At 34.9% G+C, this 21,495-nt stretch overlaps 1 protein-coding gene across 1 annotated transcript in view; it reads right to left on the bottom strand.

Annotated features, from left to right (window-relative positions):
• Window positions 1–1,270: 1,270 nt before the first annotated feature.
• The window catches only part of LOC149797580 (copper-transporting ATPase 1-like), a 130,422-nt gene continuing 110,197 nt past the window's right edge, over window positions 1,271–21,495 (bottom strand). The window contains exons 18-22 of the mRNA XM_089962477.1: window positions 21,183–21,325; window positions 20,617–20,820; window positions 17,153–17,270; window positions 14,905–15,007; window positions 1,271–14,353 (exon numbers count right to left, since the gene is read on the bottom strand). Of these exons, the coding sequence (XP_089818603.1) occupies window positions 14,092–14,353; window positions 14,905–15,007; window positions 17,153–17,270; window positions 20,617–20,820; window positions 21,183–21,325 (830 nt within the window). The 3' untranslated portion in view covers window positions 1,271–14,091. The remainder of the gene's footprint in view (window positions 14,354–14,904; window positions 15,008–17,152; window positions 17,271–20,616; window positions 20,821–21,182; window positions 21,326–21,495) is intronic.

The raw sequence follows: 21,495 nt of genomic DNA, 5'->3' as shown, positions 1-21,495 counted from the left end.
GACATTCAACGTCGGTGGACTATCTGTTTTATTAAACACGTTACTAATATTAATCCTTGATCGTTTCTACGTGGATTAAATATAGCTAGTTCTTTAGAGATGGGAATGGGGGAGGGGGTAAAGCGTACGTACGCAGATGGGGGAGGAGAAAAAAGTACGCACGTGCACAGGTAGGGGGAGGGGTCAAGGGATGTGTTGTGATGTGATTTGGATTTTTAACGTAGCTTTAACAATTTTTCAGTCATATCGCTACGATGCCTGTAATGTGGCAGTTTATAGTGATGTCTAGCACTGGGGCATCATGCCGCAAACGTGTAGTATGATGTCTCACCCAGTCACATTATCCTGACACCAGGCCGACCAGTCCTAACACTAACCTCTTAATGCTGAGCGCCAAGCGAGGCAGCTGTTAGTACCATTTTTCTAAGTCTTTGGTATGACTCGGCCGGGGATCGAACCCACGACCTCCCGCATCCGAGGCGCGGGGAAGGGGTCAAACTTTGCCAGATTTGTGCATACGTACTAGTAAATGGATGTCCCCTAACCCATTGGACTACTCAGTAATTCATTGCAGTTTCAACAAAGGTAACCGACTAGTTTCAGAACTGTGTTTACAGAGCATTTGCCTTGTGTTTAAGTCTGGCACTTGAACTGATAGTATCACAAGTGTTTTTTTTTTTAATATGCATGATCATAACTCTGGAATATTGTTTTGCATTTTACAGTTTTATTTTACCCATCCCGTTGTATGTGCGACCACCAATTTTTTTTCTTCAAAAAAAAAAGCGTAAGCAAACGTACTCTATTGCACCATGATCGACAGAGAGGTCATTTACGATTTGTGGGGCATATGGGAAAAAGTTGGTCAGGTTGGTGCTTTAAAGTACGGCAACACTGGTAGGTTGTTTAGTGCCGAGGCTATAGACGTCAAGTGTCTTGCCCATGGACACACCCCGCTAGCCAAACCAAGCTTGTCCGATGTTAATATTCAAACATGCACCCTTGTTTAATAAAAAGAGTGTACCTATATGGTAAAACATATATAAAGTGTGATCCCATCCAATGATCCCTGCCCAAGTTTGATTCGGTATTCTATAAATTCGTATGTCCATTAATTTCCTATCCCAATATAAAGAAGAACAAGTCAAACTTAGGCAGGGATCGTTGGATGGTATCAAACTTTTTTCACGCTTTTAAAGGCGAGTGAACAAAAGCTAATGGAGGTTGGTGTACAGGTCGTAATTTGTATTTACATTAACTAATCAAAGTGCATATTTTCCAACTTTTATTATTTTTAAATTACTGATCAAATATAAATTTCATCCAAAAAACGAATACAAATATATTAAAAACAATAAAACGTATTTCCAGAAAATATAAATGTAATTTACATCAAAATATATATGTTTATAGAACTTGCTCGTCTTTTATTATCTGATTTGTCAGTTTTGTTTGTGCTTTTGTTTTCTTGCTTTTTTTTCAACAGCTTTGGGATTAAAAGGCCATAAGTTTAGTTTTTAGTGTTAAATAAGTCTAACTCTAAGAAAATACTTGAAGTAAAAATTCAAAAAATTTCTCTCGAAATAATCGTTAACATGCAAGCATGAATAAGCCACCTTTTGGGTACACATTTTGATTGATTATGCGGATATGAAAGAAAATAAGAGACACTGTGGGGAAAAGGCTTATGAAGGAAACGTGGCATTTGGGAAGAAAGCTTAATCTAAGTGGTGCAGTTTAGAATTTCTCTATTTAGCATAAATGTTAAACTGACTACCCTATTTTGGGCCAGTCCATGTTTTGCCGAAATAAATATTACATTCGTGCAGAGCCCATACGTGTCATCACATCAGCGTTTAACAGTAATACAGGTCATTGGAGTAAAATATACTATAACACTAAGATAGTTGACTTTTGAGATTCATAATATTAGGTTAGTGTCTCCATATTGTATACTGAAATTGTGACGAATATCGGATCTTCATTAATGGCAAATTAAGTGGGTTTTTTTAAAAACATCACAATAATGCGCTGTCATTTGTTTGTTCGGCTACAATAAACTGGGTAATGAGTTAAAGTTATATGACATGTATTTCCAAGAAATGTATCTCGTAAATATTTTTGACATATATTATACATGGCAATCTGGCTCGAATCAGATATCCAGTCCAATGCGTAGGCCTGACATACTACAATAACAGTTCATTTTTTTGCCGCTTTTGAACTTTCCAGTCCACTTACTTTTGATATCCTATTAGATAAAGGACTGCATTTCGTAGTAGGGGGATTTACAGTTAGTGACGATGTTTTCCGAATGACGTGTATCACTTTCAGAAATGTTCGAACCCTCAACCTCCCTCAACCGAGGCAGATGTTCTAACCAACTGTGCCACCAGAGCGGTCAAGTGAAATTGCGAATAAAATTAAGTACAACAATATAAATGAATGAATAACCAACTAAAATAGGTAAGTGGTTTTGTATCTTCCAGGATGTTTAAAAGAAATCTGCCGATAGAAACTATACATTTAATAGAAAAACAAAGAAACAGACATGCAATGAAGATATGTCAATAAATATGAACTAAAGACAACACAAAAAAGTTCTAGAAACAATAAGATCTTTCAAATTTCTCAGATGGGTATAGACATTACCATGAAATTCTTTCTTCAATTAGATATGTGACTGGATGGCACAATGCATCCACCATTATGGCATAATGAAAAATGATAAAATTTCATGACAAACTTTGAAGTCAATAATTGTCATAAGCTAGCTAATGCTGATTATGGCAAAAGAAAAAGGTGAAAATCAAATTTGGATTTTGTCTACTTTATATCAAAGCCAATATAAAAATTTAGCTGCATTTCAGGATTCCTTCAAAATGAAGAAAACGTGGACAACATCCAAGTCAAACATGGGCCATAACTCACTCAAATTGTAAAAAAAGTGAAAATCAAATATGTCCTAGGTCTTCATGGTATTCAGATGCACACCATTAACTGCAATCAACAGTATAAAGTCATAATAACAGTTGCTTAATGAAAATAAATTAATGCAGCAGCTAATTCATGTGACAAACAAGGGCCACTACTCGAAGTCTGGCCAAAATAACGAGACACAGAACATGCCCTACATTTTCTTAGTATTCAGGTTCATACAAATTTGATATCAGTTGAGGTGGTTTAGTTTTGTAGGGTACAATGCCATTTTTCAGCACATTATAGGCTATACATGGTGTTCAACATATTTGGTGGAGGAAGAATCCAAACAAAAATATTCACCATGGGAAGCTACTTGCAAGCTTTCTCAAATACTCATGGTGGTCGAGCTGACACTCAAAACCCACACAGACAGAGGTAAGATTGTTACTGATCTGTAAACGCAAGTGCCTTAGACCAATTGTCCACTCAAGGCAGTATTAACTGATGAAGTCCATCAAAAGTTATTGAGCAGAAATAAACAAACTTTACAATGCAAGAGTGAACTTCAAGGTCAATTTTAGTCAAGTTTTGATAATGAAAGGATAAAAATTAATATTGACCTATTTCTTGCTTTGAAGCCAAAGATCAAATTTGGTGTTAATCCCAAAAATCCCTCAAACGTAAATATGTTAAAAAAAACCAAAATGCATGATATACAGATGAATATACATGGCTAATACAACTGTCTCAGGGGTCAAAAGAAAACAAATGATCACCCAAGTTTGCAAATCAGCTCAAGTGGCATGCAAAGTTAAATCTATTATCAGTACAAAACAGATACTTATACTGCAAATAATTGTTAATTTCTTGAGGCATGGTCATGTCTCTGAAATAAAAAAGAAACATGTTTCGTCATTCATAGTGAAAGGTCCTGTAAATTACAAACACTTGCAAATTACAAAGGTCTCACTATCTCAAATGGAACATAGCATAACTCAATGTATTAATAAAATATATCTTTAATCTTTTCCATAAAAATATATGGCACCATCACAAAATATTATAAAACGCTAGAGCTTATCTAAACTGTGCCAGTGATTTATTTATTTTGCAAACAAACAAAGTCATATTCACAATGTAAAGGCTCAACTGGCATTTATATTTTGTGACCTTACAATAATAACAAATTCCAGGATGTACACAATTATTCACATCTCCTTTCAACAAAAATATAAGCAGGAATTGCATTACACAAATTTATTTTGCCATTATTCCTACTAGGAGAGAAAAATGATATCATTAATATGACTGGTTATACCCTCCCCATGATTTTATGTTTATATTTTACTTTTGGCAGTACCATGCCATGATGGCACAAATGCCATAAATGATATGTATCTCGGGGAATTGGTTTAACAGTGTATGTATCCCATCTTGCAATGTAAAAGTGTATGCATCCCATCCTGCAGTGTAACAGTGTATGCATCCCATCCTGCAGTGTAAGTGTATGCATCCCATCCTGCAAGTAACAGTGTATGCATCCCATCCTGCAGTGTAACAGTGTATGCATCCCATCCTGCAGTGTAACAGTGTATGCATCCCATCCTGCAGTGTAAGTGTATGCATCCCATCCTGCAGTGTATGCATCCCATCCTGCAGTGTAACAGTGTATGCATCCCGTCCTGCAGTGTATGCATCCCATCCTGCATGTAACATATGCATCCCATCATGCAGTGTAACTGTATATGCATCCCATCCTGCAGTGTAACAGCAAATGCATCCCATCATGCAGTGTAACAATGTATGCATCCCATCCTGCAGTGTACAGTATATGCATCCCATCCTGCAGTGAAACAGTGTATGCATCCCATCATGCAGTGTAACAGTGTATGCATCCCATTGTGCAGTATAACGGTATGCATCCCATCCTGTAGTGTAAGTGAATGCATCCCATCCTGCAGTGTAACAGTGTGTGCATCCCAGTGTGCAGTTAAGCTTTTCTACAACGAGCATCGATGGTACCAAAGTTTGGTATTTTCATACAGGTGGTCAGAATACTGAGGTTTAAATAATATTGAAACAACTTTACTGGGACAAAGATGAAGCATCTTTGTCCCAATAAAGCTGTTCCAATATTAATTAAACAATGGTTAGAAGGTTTAAGAAGGCTTATTCAGGGTTAGGAAAGTTTCAAAATAATCACAATCTTCCAAACTATTTAGCCAAGGAAGCTCATTTGTAAGAGCAATGGACTCAAAATCCAAAGTCCATGAGATCAGTACCCACCCAGGCCAGTTTAGATTAGCTGTGTCAATATGTGAATTGTAAAGGCACTTGGCTCCAATGTCCTCAGCAAGATAAAATACATAATGTAATAAAAGTATGACAACCAACCACCAACCAAACAACATTAATTTTCAAGTTCCTAATGGCTGTAAGATTAATTACTAATATTACTCTGAAATAGTGGCAGCATGAAGGTTCAAGGTGCCAGGGGCAATGTTCTTTAGTGGTACACCTACCAAAGTGTACAGGGGCAATGTGCTTTAGTAGCACCCCATACCAATGTGTACATGGGCAATATTCTTTAGTGGCACCCATACCAAAGTGTACAGGGGCAATGTTCTTTAGTGGCACCCATACCAGGGAAACAGGGTCAATGTTCTTTAGTGGCACCCATACCAAAGTGTACATGGGCAATGTTCTATAGTAGCACCCCTACCAATGTGTACATGGGCAATGTTCTATAGTAGCACCCCTAACAAAGTAGTTCAAGGGCAATGTTCTTTAGTGGTACCCCTACCAATGTGTACAGGGGCAATGTTCTTAAGTAGAGTGCATAATTTGCAACAGAGAACAATTTTTAGATCAGTTGCTAACCTCCCTTCTCCAAAATATATAATTTTGCAAATAATTGCCCTGTTAGACAAGATTAAGGTTAAATATTTTGAAAATTTTGGCTGCAAAAACAAACCAAAAAAAACTCCCAATAGTACCCCCTTGGTCCGAAGACAAGGGGCATATGCCCCATATCAACCCCAAAGCCATCATGTCGCCATTGTTCTGATTAATCTGAATCATCAGTATTTTATGCCCTTTTTTCTCTTCATCTCATAAAATAGACCTTACAACAGCATTAACCTCAAGAACAAAGCTATTAGAGGCTACCACTTGCTGTAAAGTATCTGGGGAAGTAACCACTGTAATCAATAATTTATCTCCAGTGAATATTAGAATTATAGTTACATCCCTTAGCATTAACCAGAACGTAATCCATGATGTATAACTAGCCTCCGTTAAGCTTTGAATGGTCTCCAGCAGCCACTGTAAACATTAATTTTCATGCAAAAATAAATTCAGGCTAAAAGGTGACCTTGACCCACTAAATGGTGGACTAAAGTCCTTAATATCAGAGTTCATCTCAGTATATAAGATGGACTTGTGTTTGGGGAACTTTGAAAAACTTGACAACTTAAATGAAACCCACTTCAAATGGTTGCCTACAGCCTCGGAAGAGAGAATGGTTGAGATGCAACTTTAAGGCTGCATATTAATATATGCTTTGTTTTATGTCAATACCAATGCTAGGGGTTTTACAACAGCTCACCCATACGAAAACCAAAATATTTTTACAATGCAAAACAGACACTTATTTTTATTAGAAACAAAAATATTTTTAGCAAAAGAGGAACATGCTGCATGTCAATGGCTCTGTATGAATTGAAATCCTTGCAAGCCAAACACAAGTTAATTTTGTCACATAATAAACACAAATGTAAACGTGTTCAATTAATTTTAAATTTTTGCAACAAATTAAATAATTTCAGAAATTTTGCTCTCAAACTCTCTTAAAGATCAAAGAAAAATTTTACACTAGTTTTGCAAATTCAAATGAAATTAATACTGATGTAAGAACAGTTATGAAACTGAAAACCTTCAAATGTCAAATAGAAAAATACAGCAATAAAAAAAAACAATAAATCATTAAAATCAAAATCTACTGACTTCATCCGTTCCATGAGACAACACTGACAAAACCATGGGTCAAATCATTTTGATCATATTTCGATGTGAAAAAAATTATTTAGACAAAAATACATTTATTTACAAAGATATCAGAACATAAACCAAAAATGGTGTACATATCCAAAAACAAATTTACAATAGTTAATCAGACAATATGTGTGAAACATTAGCAATTTATTTACACATTATATCTGATACTAAATGTGACAGAGACTGACAAATTTTATCTTTCGAGGAAGCAAATTAAAGTTAATGTTCACAATAAAATGAAGATATTTCCGAAAACACAAATTAATACATAAATATTATTAATACAAAATTATTCCCAAACTACAACCCTATCTACTGTTACAGTCACCTCATTTGGCAGACACATTTCATATCTTGCCCGTCTCTCAAATTTTCAAGCCTTTATTGAAGGAGCCATTGTAGATCTTGTTAGAGCACTGGACCTATAATATTAGAGTTGCTGGTTTGATACCAGCCAGGGGTCAGCCCAGTTGCCTGCATTGGTATATTTTTGAGAAAGACACTTAACTCCAATTTTGTCTGCATGAAGCCAATAATGTAAAATCAAAATAACAAACGAAACTCTTATTTTTCACTTGTATTGAACCTCAATAACAAAAGCAGAGACTTTTGATAAATCATATCTATTTCCTCACTGTAACTTAATATTTCTCACCCATTCAATGTTTTCTCACTAGTGTATTATTTTTTTACAAGCAATGTGGATGGCACAAAGTCTGCTTAACTAGGGAATGATAAAATTGTATTTCAACATACGAGGAGGTAAAATGGCATTTACACTGTCATAAAATGTATGTATTTTGGATATCTGCCATATCACAACCAACATTAACATTTTCAAATCATCAAATACAAGTCTGTTACTCCCAAGCATCTAATAAAGTTTCAGTCAAGACATTGACAGTGATATCATTCTCTGTGGCAATTCATCGCACAAAATAACATGACATCACAATGGTGTCAAAAGTACGGGCAATTAAAAGCTGATTATACTGCAGAACTAACCAATCAGAAAGACAAAAATTCAAAACTATATTAAGAAATCAATCAGAGACTCTGTTGAATTCACAGATATGTTAAAATATGTCCTAATCTACTGGACAGGTTAAAATTAACAATTAAAACTTACTACATATAGGTATTATAAAACTATTACACTAATAAGCAAAAAAGTCGGACCTGTTCTTTCTCATAATAAAAAAACAAATACAGTCCTGTTCTATACATATCACAATATACCTCTCACCTCTTTTAAATAATGTTTCTCCAAGAGACCATTAAATGGTTCATTAACCAATGATAATGTTATGGGGAACAAAATCTGCAAGTTGTTTTATTTCATACCTGTCTGTATTCATTATACCAAACATTAATTCCTCTGACGTATTTTCATCAATATTTCATTTATTTACCGCTTTAAGATCTATTTCTGTCAAGGTTGAATTCAATAACAAATGATAATTTATATGCATAAACCGCAGTATATTACCATTTTGATATGCTCAAAAAGCATATCCCACATGCAGAACATAATTGCAAAAAAAAATCACACACACACAAAAAATACTTTCTAACAACAATAATATGTATCCAAACTTCTTCAAGGGACAGCAGACCAGATTTTACATCTACTGCACATTTTTATTATATGACCCCAAATTGGAGTATCTCTTTTCCAACAAATTTTCATGTAATTACCATATCTTTTCACTTACAAGCAAAGTCCAACTACAAAAAAATTGATCATAATCAACCAGCATATTATTCAATGCAGATCACAGTCTATGCTGTTTGTTCTACTAGTCACTCCTAACAAACTGCATTGTCCTAGATGTGCCAGTGCATTATTCAATACAGATCAGGGTCAATGCTGTTTATTCTTTTGATTACTCTTAACAAACTGCAAAGACCCAGATCTGCCATCACATTATGCAATGAGATCTGGACCTGTGCAATTTGACTTGTTTTATAAACAAACAAAAAAGGTAAGTTATTGTTATGAACACAAGGCTCTTCACTGCTTGGAGACCAAAACTGATTTTCAACAGGTGAATACAAAAAGCATGGTAATATGTATGAATAAAAAAACGATAATTAAGCAATTACATTTGCTGAATATATATGCCATGCAAAAGATTTATCATTGTGGTCATTAAAATATTATCTACAAAAATAATTTCTCTATATACATGTTTAAAATATCTGCCTTTTAAATATAATGGATTCCAAAAATCATGTCTTAATTGAAACTCCAGACTTGACAGTTTACCAAGTTGCAGATTCTCAAAACAATGATAATGACTTCTCAGAAAACTGTGAAGTACAGAGTTTCTTCAGTATTCTGATGCTAGCTATTTTGATATTCCAGATAAAACAAATAACTATATGGTATCAAAACAGCATGCATAATTTTAAAAAAACTTACACTAGTATGGAACTAATGGCTTACTTTAACGTACAGTGAAACATCCATAATAATACTTTTTGCAATAGCATAGATTCCGATTAAGCACAATCGGGAGATTTTGCAATAACTTCATCTGTTTCTTTCAGTACAACAAAGCGTTAGTGCCAAAACAAAGAAGATTTTGATTTAATAATTTAGCACGAAGTATTCTTGCAAAAAAACAAAAACTCTTCATGCTTAATTTTGTTAGCTTTTACACAAAGTGATAATTGTTAATCTAATTAGTACTGAACAATCAATAATAAAGTAATTAAGTCTTCTATGTGTTTGTCCTCAATGCATCACAGGAACTCTTGCTCATTCTAGGGAAAACAACAGCCAACAATTGTTTGCTCAATTATCTGGTGTACTTAACCAAGTTAGCGGAAGTCTTAAAAGTTTCTTATCCCAAATTTATAAACAAATTTGCATTTACCTATCTAATTAAGGGAAACAATAGGCCAAAATTGACTGCTCAATCTACCATTATACAAACCTGCTGAAACAATTTTATTGTTTGAATTGCCAGAAGCAGTTTTAGACTTTATCCCATACACCCCACCCCACACCCATTTTCTTCCTTTTTGTTTTAGAGTCAGAAATTCAAACTGCAGCTTCTAATTACTTGTTTGCACAGCCGATCGGAATGGCTGAGTTACATACAGATAGCCTGTAGTGCTGTGGTCCAATGACTGGAACACAACCATTTAAGTTGTAGTGGTGGAGGGGTTTGCTATTACAATCAAACATACTATTCCCTGTTTATCATTTGCCGTAGAGCAAAGTCACTATTATAAATAACATTTTTAATTAATATTGTGTTTATTTTATTTTTTCCTCTGTTATTTAGTGAATGATTACTGTATTTATGGAGATCAATCTCACCCATGAAACTGAATGGGTTATTCTATACTTGATCCTGGCAGTCAAATACAACTGTGCAAGTGCTGACTTAAAGTACAGTATGAGCTCAATACCTAGGACCACCTATGTGAATTTCAGTTAAAGCATTTTTCAAGTCTACGTACAATTTTCTTTTATAGAAACTTCCAATGTCTGATTTAATCATTTTATTGTTGACAAGAAGGCAGACCCTTTGGTTATGTCCAGCAAACATGAATGATTTAAAAATATAGTGTTTCCTTAGTGTGATCGTATTAGCAAGAAACAGTTCTAATTTGAATGGATCTTGCTGAACATTTTCAAAAGTATGCTTCTTTGAAGACATTTTTAATGGCATTACTAATATAGGTAAACCATTAATTTTCTGGCACCCTTGGTTCCAAACTCTTGCCGGATTGACAGTTTCGCCGGACCAACCAAGGTCACGCATCGCCAATATAATGCAGTTTTATCTGCATTATACACCTGCTCAGGACTGAGGTGCTAATCAACTACAAACATCTGAAATTTGTCCACATACTCGGCAGCTCCTTCATGGTCGTTTTTCTCCACACACTTTACGCATGGAAATTCTATAATGCTTCTTGAACCTCTGAAGCCATCCTTCACTGTGCTCACGCTCATGTTCTTTTTTATGAAACTGGTCCATTACAATCCTGCCCTAATAGTCCACACCGTCACTCTGACATTGTCAAAACCATTCTATTATGTCTTGGTCATGCTCAGGACTCTTATCATCTTTCATAGTTTTTCTAATGTTCATTCGTTTCTTGGAATCACTGTCTGAATAGAATTTCAATATTTTGTCCCACTGCTTCTTTATATCATAAACAGTTGATGAACCAATACCATATGTGTCATACAGTTTTCGTACGGAAACACAACGGTCCAGTTTTTTCAACAGTTCTACTTTATCTTGTATCGATATTGTCTGGTGTTTATGCCTGACACCACTACTGACACTTGCATTTTTCTTAGAAGGCATAGCTACAGTAAGATGTAAGTAAAATAAGCTAAGAATTGTACAAAATACAAGTGTAACCACCAACAACTGCAGTGTAAACAATCCAAGTGAGTGTGCACTGAGAAAACTAATTTGGCTATGTTGGGAATTTCAAAAGCCCTCTCATAATTTTTTCCGGATTAAAAGAGATGCCAGACCATCCATTGCCATAAAATTGGTGGTTTATCTGTACAGATAAATCCAGACTGGCCACTAACTGGTGGATACATGTACTCTATACTCAAGTAGGACAATTTTCATATACATTTTTATATATGTACCAATGAATGGTTTTTCTGCATAACTTCCCCCAATTAATAATAAATATTATATAAAAATTATATCTGAACACAACAGTAAATGATTCCACAGACCGAACCTAAAAACAGGAATCAATAATATTAAATATGTAATAACTGATTTAAGTAATGCTCGTTTAATATGTAAAAAAGTTGATAACTTACTCACCAATGAATAGCTTTACACCACCTCTCCATTTTGTATCGTTAAAGGATAAGCATGCAGTATTTTCTTCCATTAACTGACTTGTTTGCATATTTCTAATACAATATATAGCACAACGGCATTGTGTGGACCCCAATAATTGAGCTATATAGTTCTACCCACTAATATCGACATCACTAGTGTCGCCGAAAATGCCAATCTCCAGTCTATGGTCTATTGTTACTTCAAAATCTGTCGTGTATGTCCAGATAAAAACAAGTCAATGTTGACAGAAGCCATTGGTCCCAAATTGAACAAATCCTTTGTTTTCTAATCATTTATGCTGACAAGCTGCCAGTTCCGACACATACTTTGTTCTACTGTATAATTATTTGATGTTTGCCTCGGGGCTTTAATGTTGCTATCACATTAGCAAACGGGTATTTGTCTGGCCCTCTGAAATGGGCCTTTTACAGGAACTTCAATACATTATACACCCTTCATCAAAACAAGTTGGCTACAATCTTCAATAAAAACATTGCACCAAACTTGAATAAAAGCAATGGTATTTGATAAATTGTTTTTATCAAAAAAATATGACAAAACTTTTTGATTAAACGAAATAACCTTATCTGTACAATATACAATATGAAAAAATATGACAAAAATTTCTGACAACATGAAATAACCTCATTGGTGCTATAAATGTGCAACATTAAAAAATATATGATGAAAATTTCTGACAACACAAAATAACCGTATCTGTACTATATGTATACATGTATATTTATAGTACAGCTATTTTGTGATGTCACAAATTTATGCACTATTTTAATGACAAAACAACTGTGTCAGAACACTTTTACTTTGCCATGAACCTTTACGCTAACAACGACTACCAATGGTAGCATCAAACGTAAACTAAATTTACAATTTTTTCAAGCTAAATATCTGTCCACCAAGGAAGTCGAATATGGAGCATCTCACAAAATGTCTTGTTGACAGGCTTTCATTCCCTTGTGAATAACCTCATCCCTTGGTAACCTCAGCATGATTACATGTCATGTCATAGGCAAACCAATAAAATCTAGGCCAATTTAAATACATGTAGCATGTAAACAATTACTGTCTAGCCATGTGCCACTGGCAACAATGAATATCATTGTTTCTTGACAATGGGATATAGATCAAATGATGAGTACCATCTTGTGTGTGTGCGTGTTTTTATTTACATGTTTTCTAATGTGATGTGACTAATATATGAATTTTCCAACATGCGACATCGATGTTTCATTTACATTTACAGTACTTGATGCATCATGGATTACACAAATTTAAGTTGTCAATATACAGGTGTATTTCAAATTAGTTTTGTCTTCATTTAATCAAAGTTTCAATTATTTTGTTCTCTCCATGTAAATCCTACTCAGTAACGACTAGTCACCCCTAACAAGCAAATTTCACTTGTATGCAGAGTTGGACTTATTTTTTAAAAATATAGCCCACCAACACCACCACAACTACCACAAAACACACACTTATCTCAGCATCCACTTATATCCACAATGTCACCTCAGGCCCTAGGATGTCAAGATTAATGGGTAGAACTGTAGCACAGTTTCAGAAAGTCTAATAAATCAACCCCCCAAATCTGTGTTGATACTGATGGATGATATGTGGGGGTGATGTCACCTGTTCATTAAAATATGCAATTTAGCTGCATGCAAATTTTTATAGAACAAACCTGTGTACACTTTAGACACATACCAGTAATTGGTAATAGCGATATCTAGTGCGAAATTCAAAATGGTCATAGGATAGAGTGTTGTGTTATTCCATGTGGATTTACAAGTCACCAAACATAGGATTTGCTCCAGAAATATAATGTACATGCCACGAAAAGAACCCTTCAGCTGACAGAGGTTCTACAGCTGCAAGAAATACCAGAAAGCATATAAAATGCAGACCAAAGTGTACAGATTTTTGCATGTTTTAATGAATAGGAGATATCAGTCCCTCAAATGCCAGTCAATATCATCACGGGTGAGAGGCTGATTTATCAGCCTAGGTTTCAAAGTACTTATGCATTTTCAACATTAAAAATCACCAGAAATGATAATAACATAAACATGATGATATCAACTACATGCAATGCCAACATTCAAAAATATAAAAAAAACTGCAACACAGCATGTTACAAAAACTCTGAAAGTAAGTGGCAAATATCTGAATGCAAATTGAAATATATTTATGTTCACAATTATTCTCTTGCTACAAGTCTTAAAAAATGAATTATGCAATAGAAGGCTTAACAAATTCAGAGCTTGTATGTAGCCACAGATTCTAACTCAAAATCCTCAGTGCTATCTCCCTTATCTAACAAACTTGTGTGGTCTTCTGTAGGGGGCTTCTTTTTCCCACTCAACCGTGACAAAATGCTACTTTGTTTACTTCCTTCACGGCTCCCTCGTTCCTCATCCAAACCACGGTGAATGGATATATTGTCTGCATTCTGATCATCGTAATATTTCTTATAATATGTATTGGTAAGCAACTTCTCTCTTCTGGGTTTCTTAAACCTGAGGAGGAGAAAAACATCAATACTGTCAATTACACCACAGATAGTAATTATTACTGTTTTATGCAAATTTTAAATAATTTATGGTGCAAAGTTGTTATAAAATCCCAGAGTTACAAAGGAATTTGATTCTAACAGTAAAACCCTGCATCTATTCAAAACAAACTTGGACTGTATTCGCCAGCATCAATTCACCCTACATATGGAAACATTTCTCTGAAAACAAGCAGGCAAACCATAAAGTATAAAGTGCATAACTTTTTTGGGAAGGAGTGTTTATTCAGTACCAAAAATAACATAATTCATGATAGATTTAACCTCCACAGGGCTGAGTAATATTTGAGATCATTAGTATAAGTCAACAAGGTTTAATTAAAATTTAAATTGTCAACATTCTGACAGATCTTAAACACCAGTTTAAATGGTCCTGGGCATTCTATTCAACCATGTCCTTGCATGAAATATTTGACTATTATAAATATAAATTTGCATGGCACAAAGTGACAATGTAAACAAGTATAAGAGACACAGAAATGAAAATAGAATACACACAGCTTCAACAGCAATGATGAAGCTACAACAGACACTGAAGAGGCAGCCATTGCAGCAGATGCCATCCATGGCCTCAGGGACAGTCCAACTGGTGTGAAGATACCTAGAGGAAACAATACAAATAATAGTTGAAATAGAAAGAAAAAGGTCTCTTAGCATATACAAATAGTTGTTTTTATTGGTAGTGTGCCAGTTGGATGCATATAGTTTTGAATCAAATAACAAGCAGATTAAAGAGAAAGATGTGTAACATCATATAAATAAAACTGACATAATCTTAAGTTCACCTTGATACTTACTTTATTACTTACATGAAATAAAAGTAACAGAACTGAAAATGTGCATACATTCACTGGCCTGGAGATCATAATGCTTCAGTATTCAACCAAGTTCTAACTCTCAACCAATCATTTGTGGCATTACAAAAGTAAAGTACTTTGTGACTAGGCAACAAAATCTCAAACCAGTGCTCAAAGAAAATTTCTTTTAGACACAGACCTAGGGCTGGTAACTTTAAAAAAACCTCACTGACCCAGAATCTATTTTCCATATGCCCACTTTTTAAAATATTTGTCACACAATGTCACAATCACTACACATAGGAAAAGATAAAAACAAAATTTTATTAAACTGACGTGTTTATTTGTATCTCAAAAAATTTCACATAAAGCGATGTTTTCCTCCTGGGGCTTGAAGTCAGCCATTGTCTAACTGCTCTATCAATGTCCTCTTTAAACTGTGGATCAACAGTGTTTATGCTCATTAGCATCTTAAGCTGGCCCTGATTTATACGGTTTCTGTCTACACTTTTGATGTTGTTCACAAGTGCACCTTAATATGTTTAACCAGTGTTTCATCATGCTAGCTTAATTATAATTCATTAAACTTTAACTTGAAACATCTTGCACAATGCAATAGCAATTAAACATGACCATGAAAAATATTAAAATAATTACTAAAGTGTTTTTGACAAAATTATTTTAGTCAGTCTTTCCTTTATATCTCAACTCTTCCAAAGGTCGGCTGATTTTTAAACAAAGAATCAAGCGGCAACATTATCTCATCTGATCCTTTTATTACTTAAAATACCTCAAAAAAGATCCCATCATCTGGCCTAAACTCTCCAGATTAAAACAATAAAGTAATCAATTAAAAGCTTGATTTGTATACATGCTAGTCTTAATCCTGTTATGTTGTCATGCATCAATGCAAAAGTTCAAATGATTGCTAGAACTGGATCTGACTGTTTCTTTACTGCACATGTGTATCCAAAACAGTATTTTAGAATCACATGTATGTTAAAGCCATGTGAGCACGAGTTATAGTAACCCAGGCAATCTGTTCCCTATTCACAGCTCACATGCTTCACTTTGTGTACAAAGTTTACAGAGAGGAGAATATACGTAGATGATCTTGACATGGGTAAGTGGCATACTATCGATGGATAAATATTAATAATTTACAAGTCTTTCAAAAATATTTCTGTATGTCATCAGCATGGTCAAAGTTTTCTCAAGTAAATTATATTTTTCTTTCGACAAGCCCAACAGGCACCTCACTTGGAATACAGGAGAGGCCCAAGGTCCAATCAAAGGGGCCCTGGTTCCCTGGCAACAGGCTATCATACTTTTTTAGCATTGCAAACACATGCTTAAAAGTGTTTTGATTTCCGGGTCAGGATTACCATACTTACTCCATAAAAGAAACACCCAACTGCACACAGCATAGAACAAATCTTCTGCTGTGTCATGTTGCAAGGAATATGATGTACATCATAGACTGAGTTCAGCAAATAAGAAAAGAGTAAGAATTGTGATAGGTCCAAACAGAATCTTAAGTTCAAGAGTTGTATGATTTACAGGCCTGGAGAGATCTTAATCTTTTGCAGAATCATATCACTGTATATTTGAGTTAACATGGAAAATGAGTGCACAAAAGCAATAGTAATAACTTTACAAAGTGCACCAAATGTGAGCAAATAACAAACATTTTTTTGCTATTCATAGACTGAATTCACTCAAATCTGAAGTCAAGCAAAAATAAATTGGAGTCCCTGGTGACAAGAATTTGTCTTGACCAATGATCAACCAATAAATGATAATCCTAAACAGAGATAATCCCAATCTGTATATAGAGAAGAAGTCCTATGTTCTGGATGAGAGAAAATTCTAAATTGTCTATGGATAATGTCATCAGTTTAGAGTACATTTTATAGTCATTTTTAGTGTCACTTAAAATAACACTCTACCTGCAGCAATTGGAATTCCCACAATGTTGTAGATTGAAGCTGCTACAAAGTTGAACCGAATTCTCCACACTGTCGTCTTGGACAGCTTAATTGCAGCAACTACATCAAGCAAATCATTCTGGAAAAGAAAATGTTACTTTTACAATGTTACATATAGAACAAAAAATGTCCAAATCTCTAACATCTCCTATTATGAATGATCAAAAATTAACAGTAAGTCAACATGCCATAATTTTACACAAAAACTGTTACTAACTCAAGAAAGCTGAATTATATCATGCATAATAGTGTTAGATTGGGCAGTTTGGCTCATACCCCCCTTGGGTCCTGACTCAAGACCACGGCCTCTATCCCCAATGATTTGGCAAGGAAGCTATATATAGTGCCAAGCAGTGGATGACTAGCATTAATAATCATGAAAGTAAACATTATTTTACTTGACTTTTATTTTCTGTAAAATGAAAACCACATGATTTCTTATTTGTAGTTGTCAGTGATTTTCCTTTTCCACCAGCACAATTTGGCCATGCTAATTATTTTATCCTTGTTAGCCACTGGAAACAGTTTGCTAATCATATTGAGACTGCATTGTGCCACTGCAAGTGGTTCTGGATAGATACGTACTCATGAATGTAACCATGTCAAACTAATTTGCTAGCACCACCAAAGGCGCCAGTTAATATCAATATAGCCCTGACAATAATTCTTATTGGTGTACCTACAATGGTTGCTGTGGTTGTGATTCCAGCAAAACCAAGACAAACAGTTGCTGCTGCGGCAAGTACATAACCATCTACAACCAAAGAGTATTTGTACTGTAGAATCAATGCATTTCTTTTGATTATTTCTTTCTGCATCTGTTGTTCCACATTATTTTTTATGTCAGTAACAATCAGGGTCTATCTTAGATCTTCTATCAATAATACAATTGTGTAGTACAATTGCATGGCTGGCAGACCCAGTTCAGACTTATCCCATCCAGGTGCAATGTGTACATGCACTTCTTGCCAATTACCCTTTGTCAATGGTACGACTGCCATTCAATTATAGAAAATACCAATCATGGGAATATTTAAATTTATGTTTTTGAACAAAAATGGGGTGGATACAGCAGTGAATACCACTTCGCCATGTTAATAAACAATCCCAGAGTGTTTCATGTTGAACTAAACATTGTTCACATGACCGTAATCTTTTTCTGAGATACGTTCATGTCACAGCGATGAATAAAATGCTCTGATATGTGGCAACTAAGTTTCAGCAAATCTGTCCCAGTCACTCATTTACCCATATGAATAAACACCTTTTCTCATGAGCAAGTCTGTAATGGCTGAACAATACTTATGAGTGGTTGCAATGTTTTCCACCCCCAGATCAATCACCAACTTGTCCAAGGACAAAAGCAGAAACTGTAATGAACAGATGAACTGCTGCTGACCCATCCTGAACATCCATGTTGTTGGATATCATGCTTATCGCTGAATCTGATGCTGAGGCTACTGCTTGCATTATTAAGTGACCATTATACCCATGCAGGTTATGAATCACTACAGGGATTGGGGGGGGAGGCAAATTCACAACTGATACCAACACAGTAAAAGTCATGGTTGGACAGCAGTTGTTATGATGTCCAATACATGCATACAATGCCTTCATAGATATTGTTTATTGTGATTATTGCTGTGCCGGATAACCAATTGGGCAACATACTTTATCCATATGTCAGATTTTGTTAAATTGTCATATGTACCCAATAATGTAAAATGTCTTGTGAATTTCAAAAACACTTTTGGGTGGTTTATGTTCTACAACAGCCATTACTAATTCTTCATATACTCAAACTGCTTCCCTTCTGCATTGAGGTATATCATTTCATAAAGCTTGTGTTCCTGTATAATAGCAAAAAAAGTCTGTTGAATTGGCCAGCTTTTAAACATCAGCATTACATCTGAAACATTCATTAAAATTATCAAACATTTCAGACGCTTCAGACTTAGTAAGTGATTCAGTCCGAGACTCTACTTTTTCCTGCACTATATTGTGTACATTTTTCTTCTTGTTCCCTTCAAAAGCCTGCCCTCATTTATTCTGTTCCATTTCTAAGGTCACTCCTAAGTTAATCAATTTATCAATGTTCTCCAGAGATGTCTCTGAAAATGTATATAACATCTTTTGTGCCTCTTTGATAAATCTATATGATGCACTCAAATGATACAGCAACTAAGTTTCTCTGCCCTATACTTTATATCAGAGTCATTTGGTTGTTTAATGTCATTTCTTTCTAGAGACCTCAATAAACCCCTTCAAAGTATTTTGAAAGTCAGTCTGATTTTTTGCCATTATATACCACAACAGTTCTTTAATAGATTTTTCCATCCAAGCTGTCCTTTTGAATAATTTTTTTGTAATTCTGGCACATGACTAAGCTAAGCTGACCATGTACAGTCAACATCGGTTTTAGATACAAAGATTATGCGTGCCACGTATCCATTACTGAAAATGACCTTAAAATCACCAAATTTGACTTTCCTTTTCATTCAACAGCTAGACTTCCTATCTCAATAAAGAAAAATTTCCTCTGAAACCTGGATTCAAGCCAGCGATCTTGTGTTGGATAGTAGAGCGCAATAGCTGTCACAGCTATAACCTGTGCCGAGAGTGTAAATGAAAGCCATGTTTTTGACATCAAGAGATTGTTTGGAAAACATGTGATGGGTACCTCCCTTTATAAGCTTATATTGAAAAATATGCCTTTATTATTCTGCCTCATTTAATGGTAAGCATTGATAGTAACTGTAGGCCAACCAGATATTTCCAGCTCTTTCACAAGAAATATTTGTTATTTTTATATTAGCAAAGCTGTTCTAACTGGTGCAGATTAAATCAGTTGACCGAATGTTGTAATCACGAAGCAAGTTTATACAGCCTGGAAGATAATGATCCAGCACTGTCAGCTTTGTAGCAATATACAGCCTGAAGAAAGTGACTGTGTTCTGACCACTTTCAATGATTAATCATCCACTGGTTGCACATTGTAGGTAGCTTGCTTGCCAATTCATGGGGGATAGTGGACATAACTTTGGGTCAGGACCAAAAAGGGGGAGGGTAGCCAAACTGCCCAATCTGAAACAAATCACATTCATAAAGGAACCCACAACAAAGCAGTTTAATGAAACAAAACATATAATGATATGCCATACTCACACAACATACTCTCTTTAATCGAAACTTTCATAAAATATGAAAGTCCTTGTAAAACTTTAATCACATCAAATATCTAACTTATACATATTAAAAAATGTAACATATTTTTGTGATATTGTTAAGCAAAATTTTCTGACTTTGTCTTAAAATGTTCTGCAATAATGTGGTGTCATTCTCAAAACTTTTGTTTTGAAAAAGATCAAAAGGCTAAGGTATTTAAGTCTGCTCTGGCAAAAGCTCAACAGAGAAAGGATAATTACCTTAATCAATACAATGTCTGCTGCTTCCACAGCTACATCAGTGCCTGTTCCAATGGCAATGCCAACATCAGCTTGAGCCAAGGCTGGTGAGTCATTGACCCCATCTCCTACCATGGCAACAACAAGACCCGATTCCTGAATCTGCTTGATCTTCTTGACCTTGTGTGATGGCAACACCTCTGCAAACACCTTCTGTATCCCAACCTGATGAAAATTCAGATAAATTTAGTACAAGAATTTAGTTAAAAAACTTATTAAATATCACATTTTAATATTCTGGTAGTCTTTATTCCAAGTACTGGTATTAATATATATGTAGGTAATGACTTTACTTCATATGTATTCATGGAACATAAACACCCAAGCAGAAGTGATCTAAATGTAAATCTGAACTGGAAATAATGACTCATGAACAAGTGGATGGTCAGATAGGCAAAGCAACATAATACATATAATTTCAAACAATTTTTCTTGACATACCTAAAGCAAAAGTAAGAAGCTATTATCAAGTTTACAGTCTTAAAGAGCATTTTCTTTGATGATGAAAAGAACTGATTTTAACCTACCTGTCTGGCAATGGCTCTGGCCGTTTTCTGATTGTCTCCTGTCAAGAGGATCACCTGTAATCCCATCCCCTTCAGTGTGTTGATAGCCAGGTGAGCCTCTGACTTTACAGTATCTGCTACAGCAATCATTGATACCACCACACCTGTGAAATAAAGATATGGAGTGAAACTCTTTTAATCCAGACAATTCTGACTTTCCATGCCAGTGTTTGGATTAATGATCTGAAAAATGTATCTTTGGTTTCAAAATAGTCGAGGAAAGCTCTTAACTAAAAAGCGTTATTCAGATACTAAGACAATGTTACTAATGGAG

Source organism: Sinohyriopsis cumingii, chromosome 6 (assembly GCF_028554795.1).
Source record: "Sinohyriopsis cumingii isolate HCF-2022 chromosome 6, ASM2855479v2, whole genome shotgun sequence".
NCBI classification, from domain to species: Eukaryota; Metazoa; Mollusca; class Bivalvia; order Unionida; family Unionidae; genus Sinohyriopsis; species Sinohyriopsis cumingii.
The sequence above is the reverse complement of the archived record's forward strand: the minus strand, read 5'-3'. Positions and strand labels throughout refer to the sequence as shown.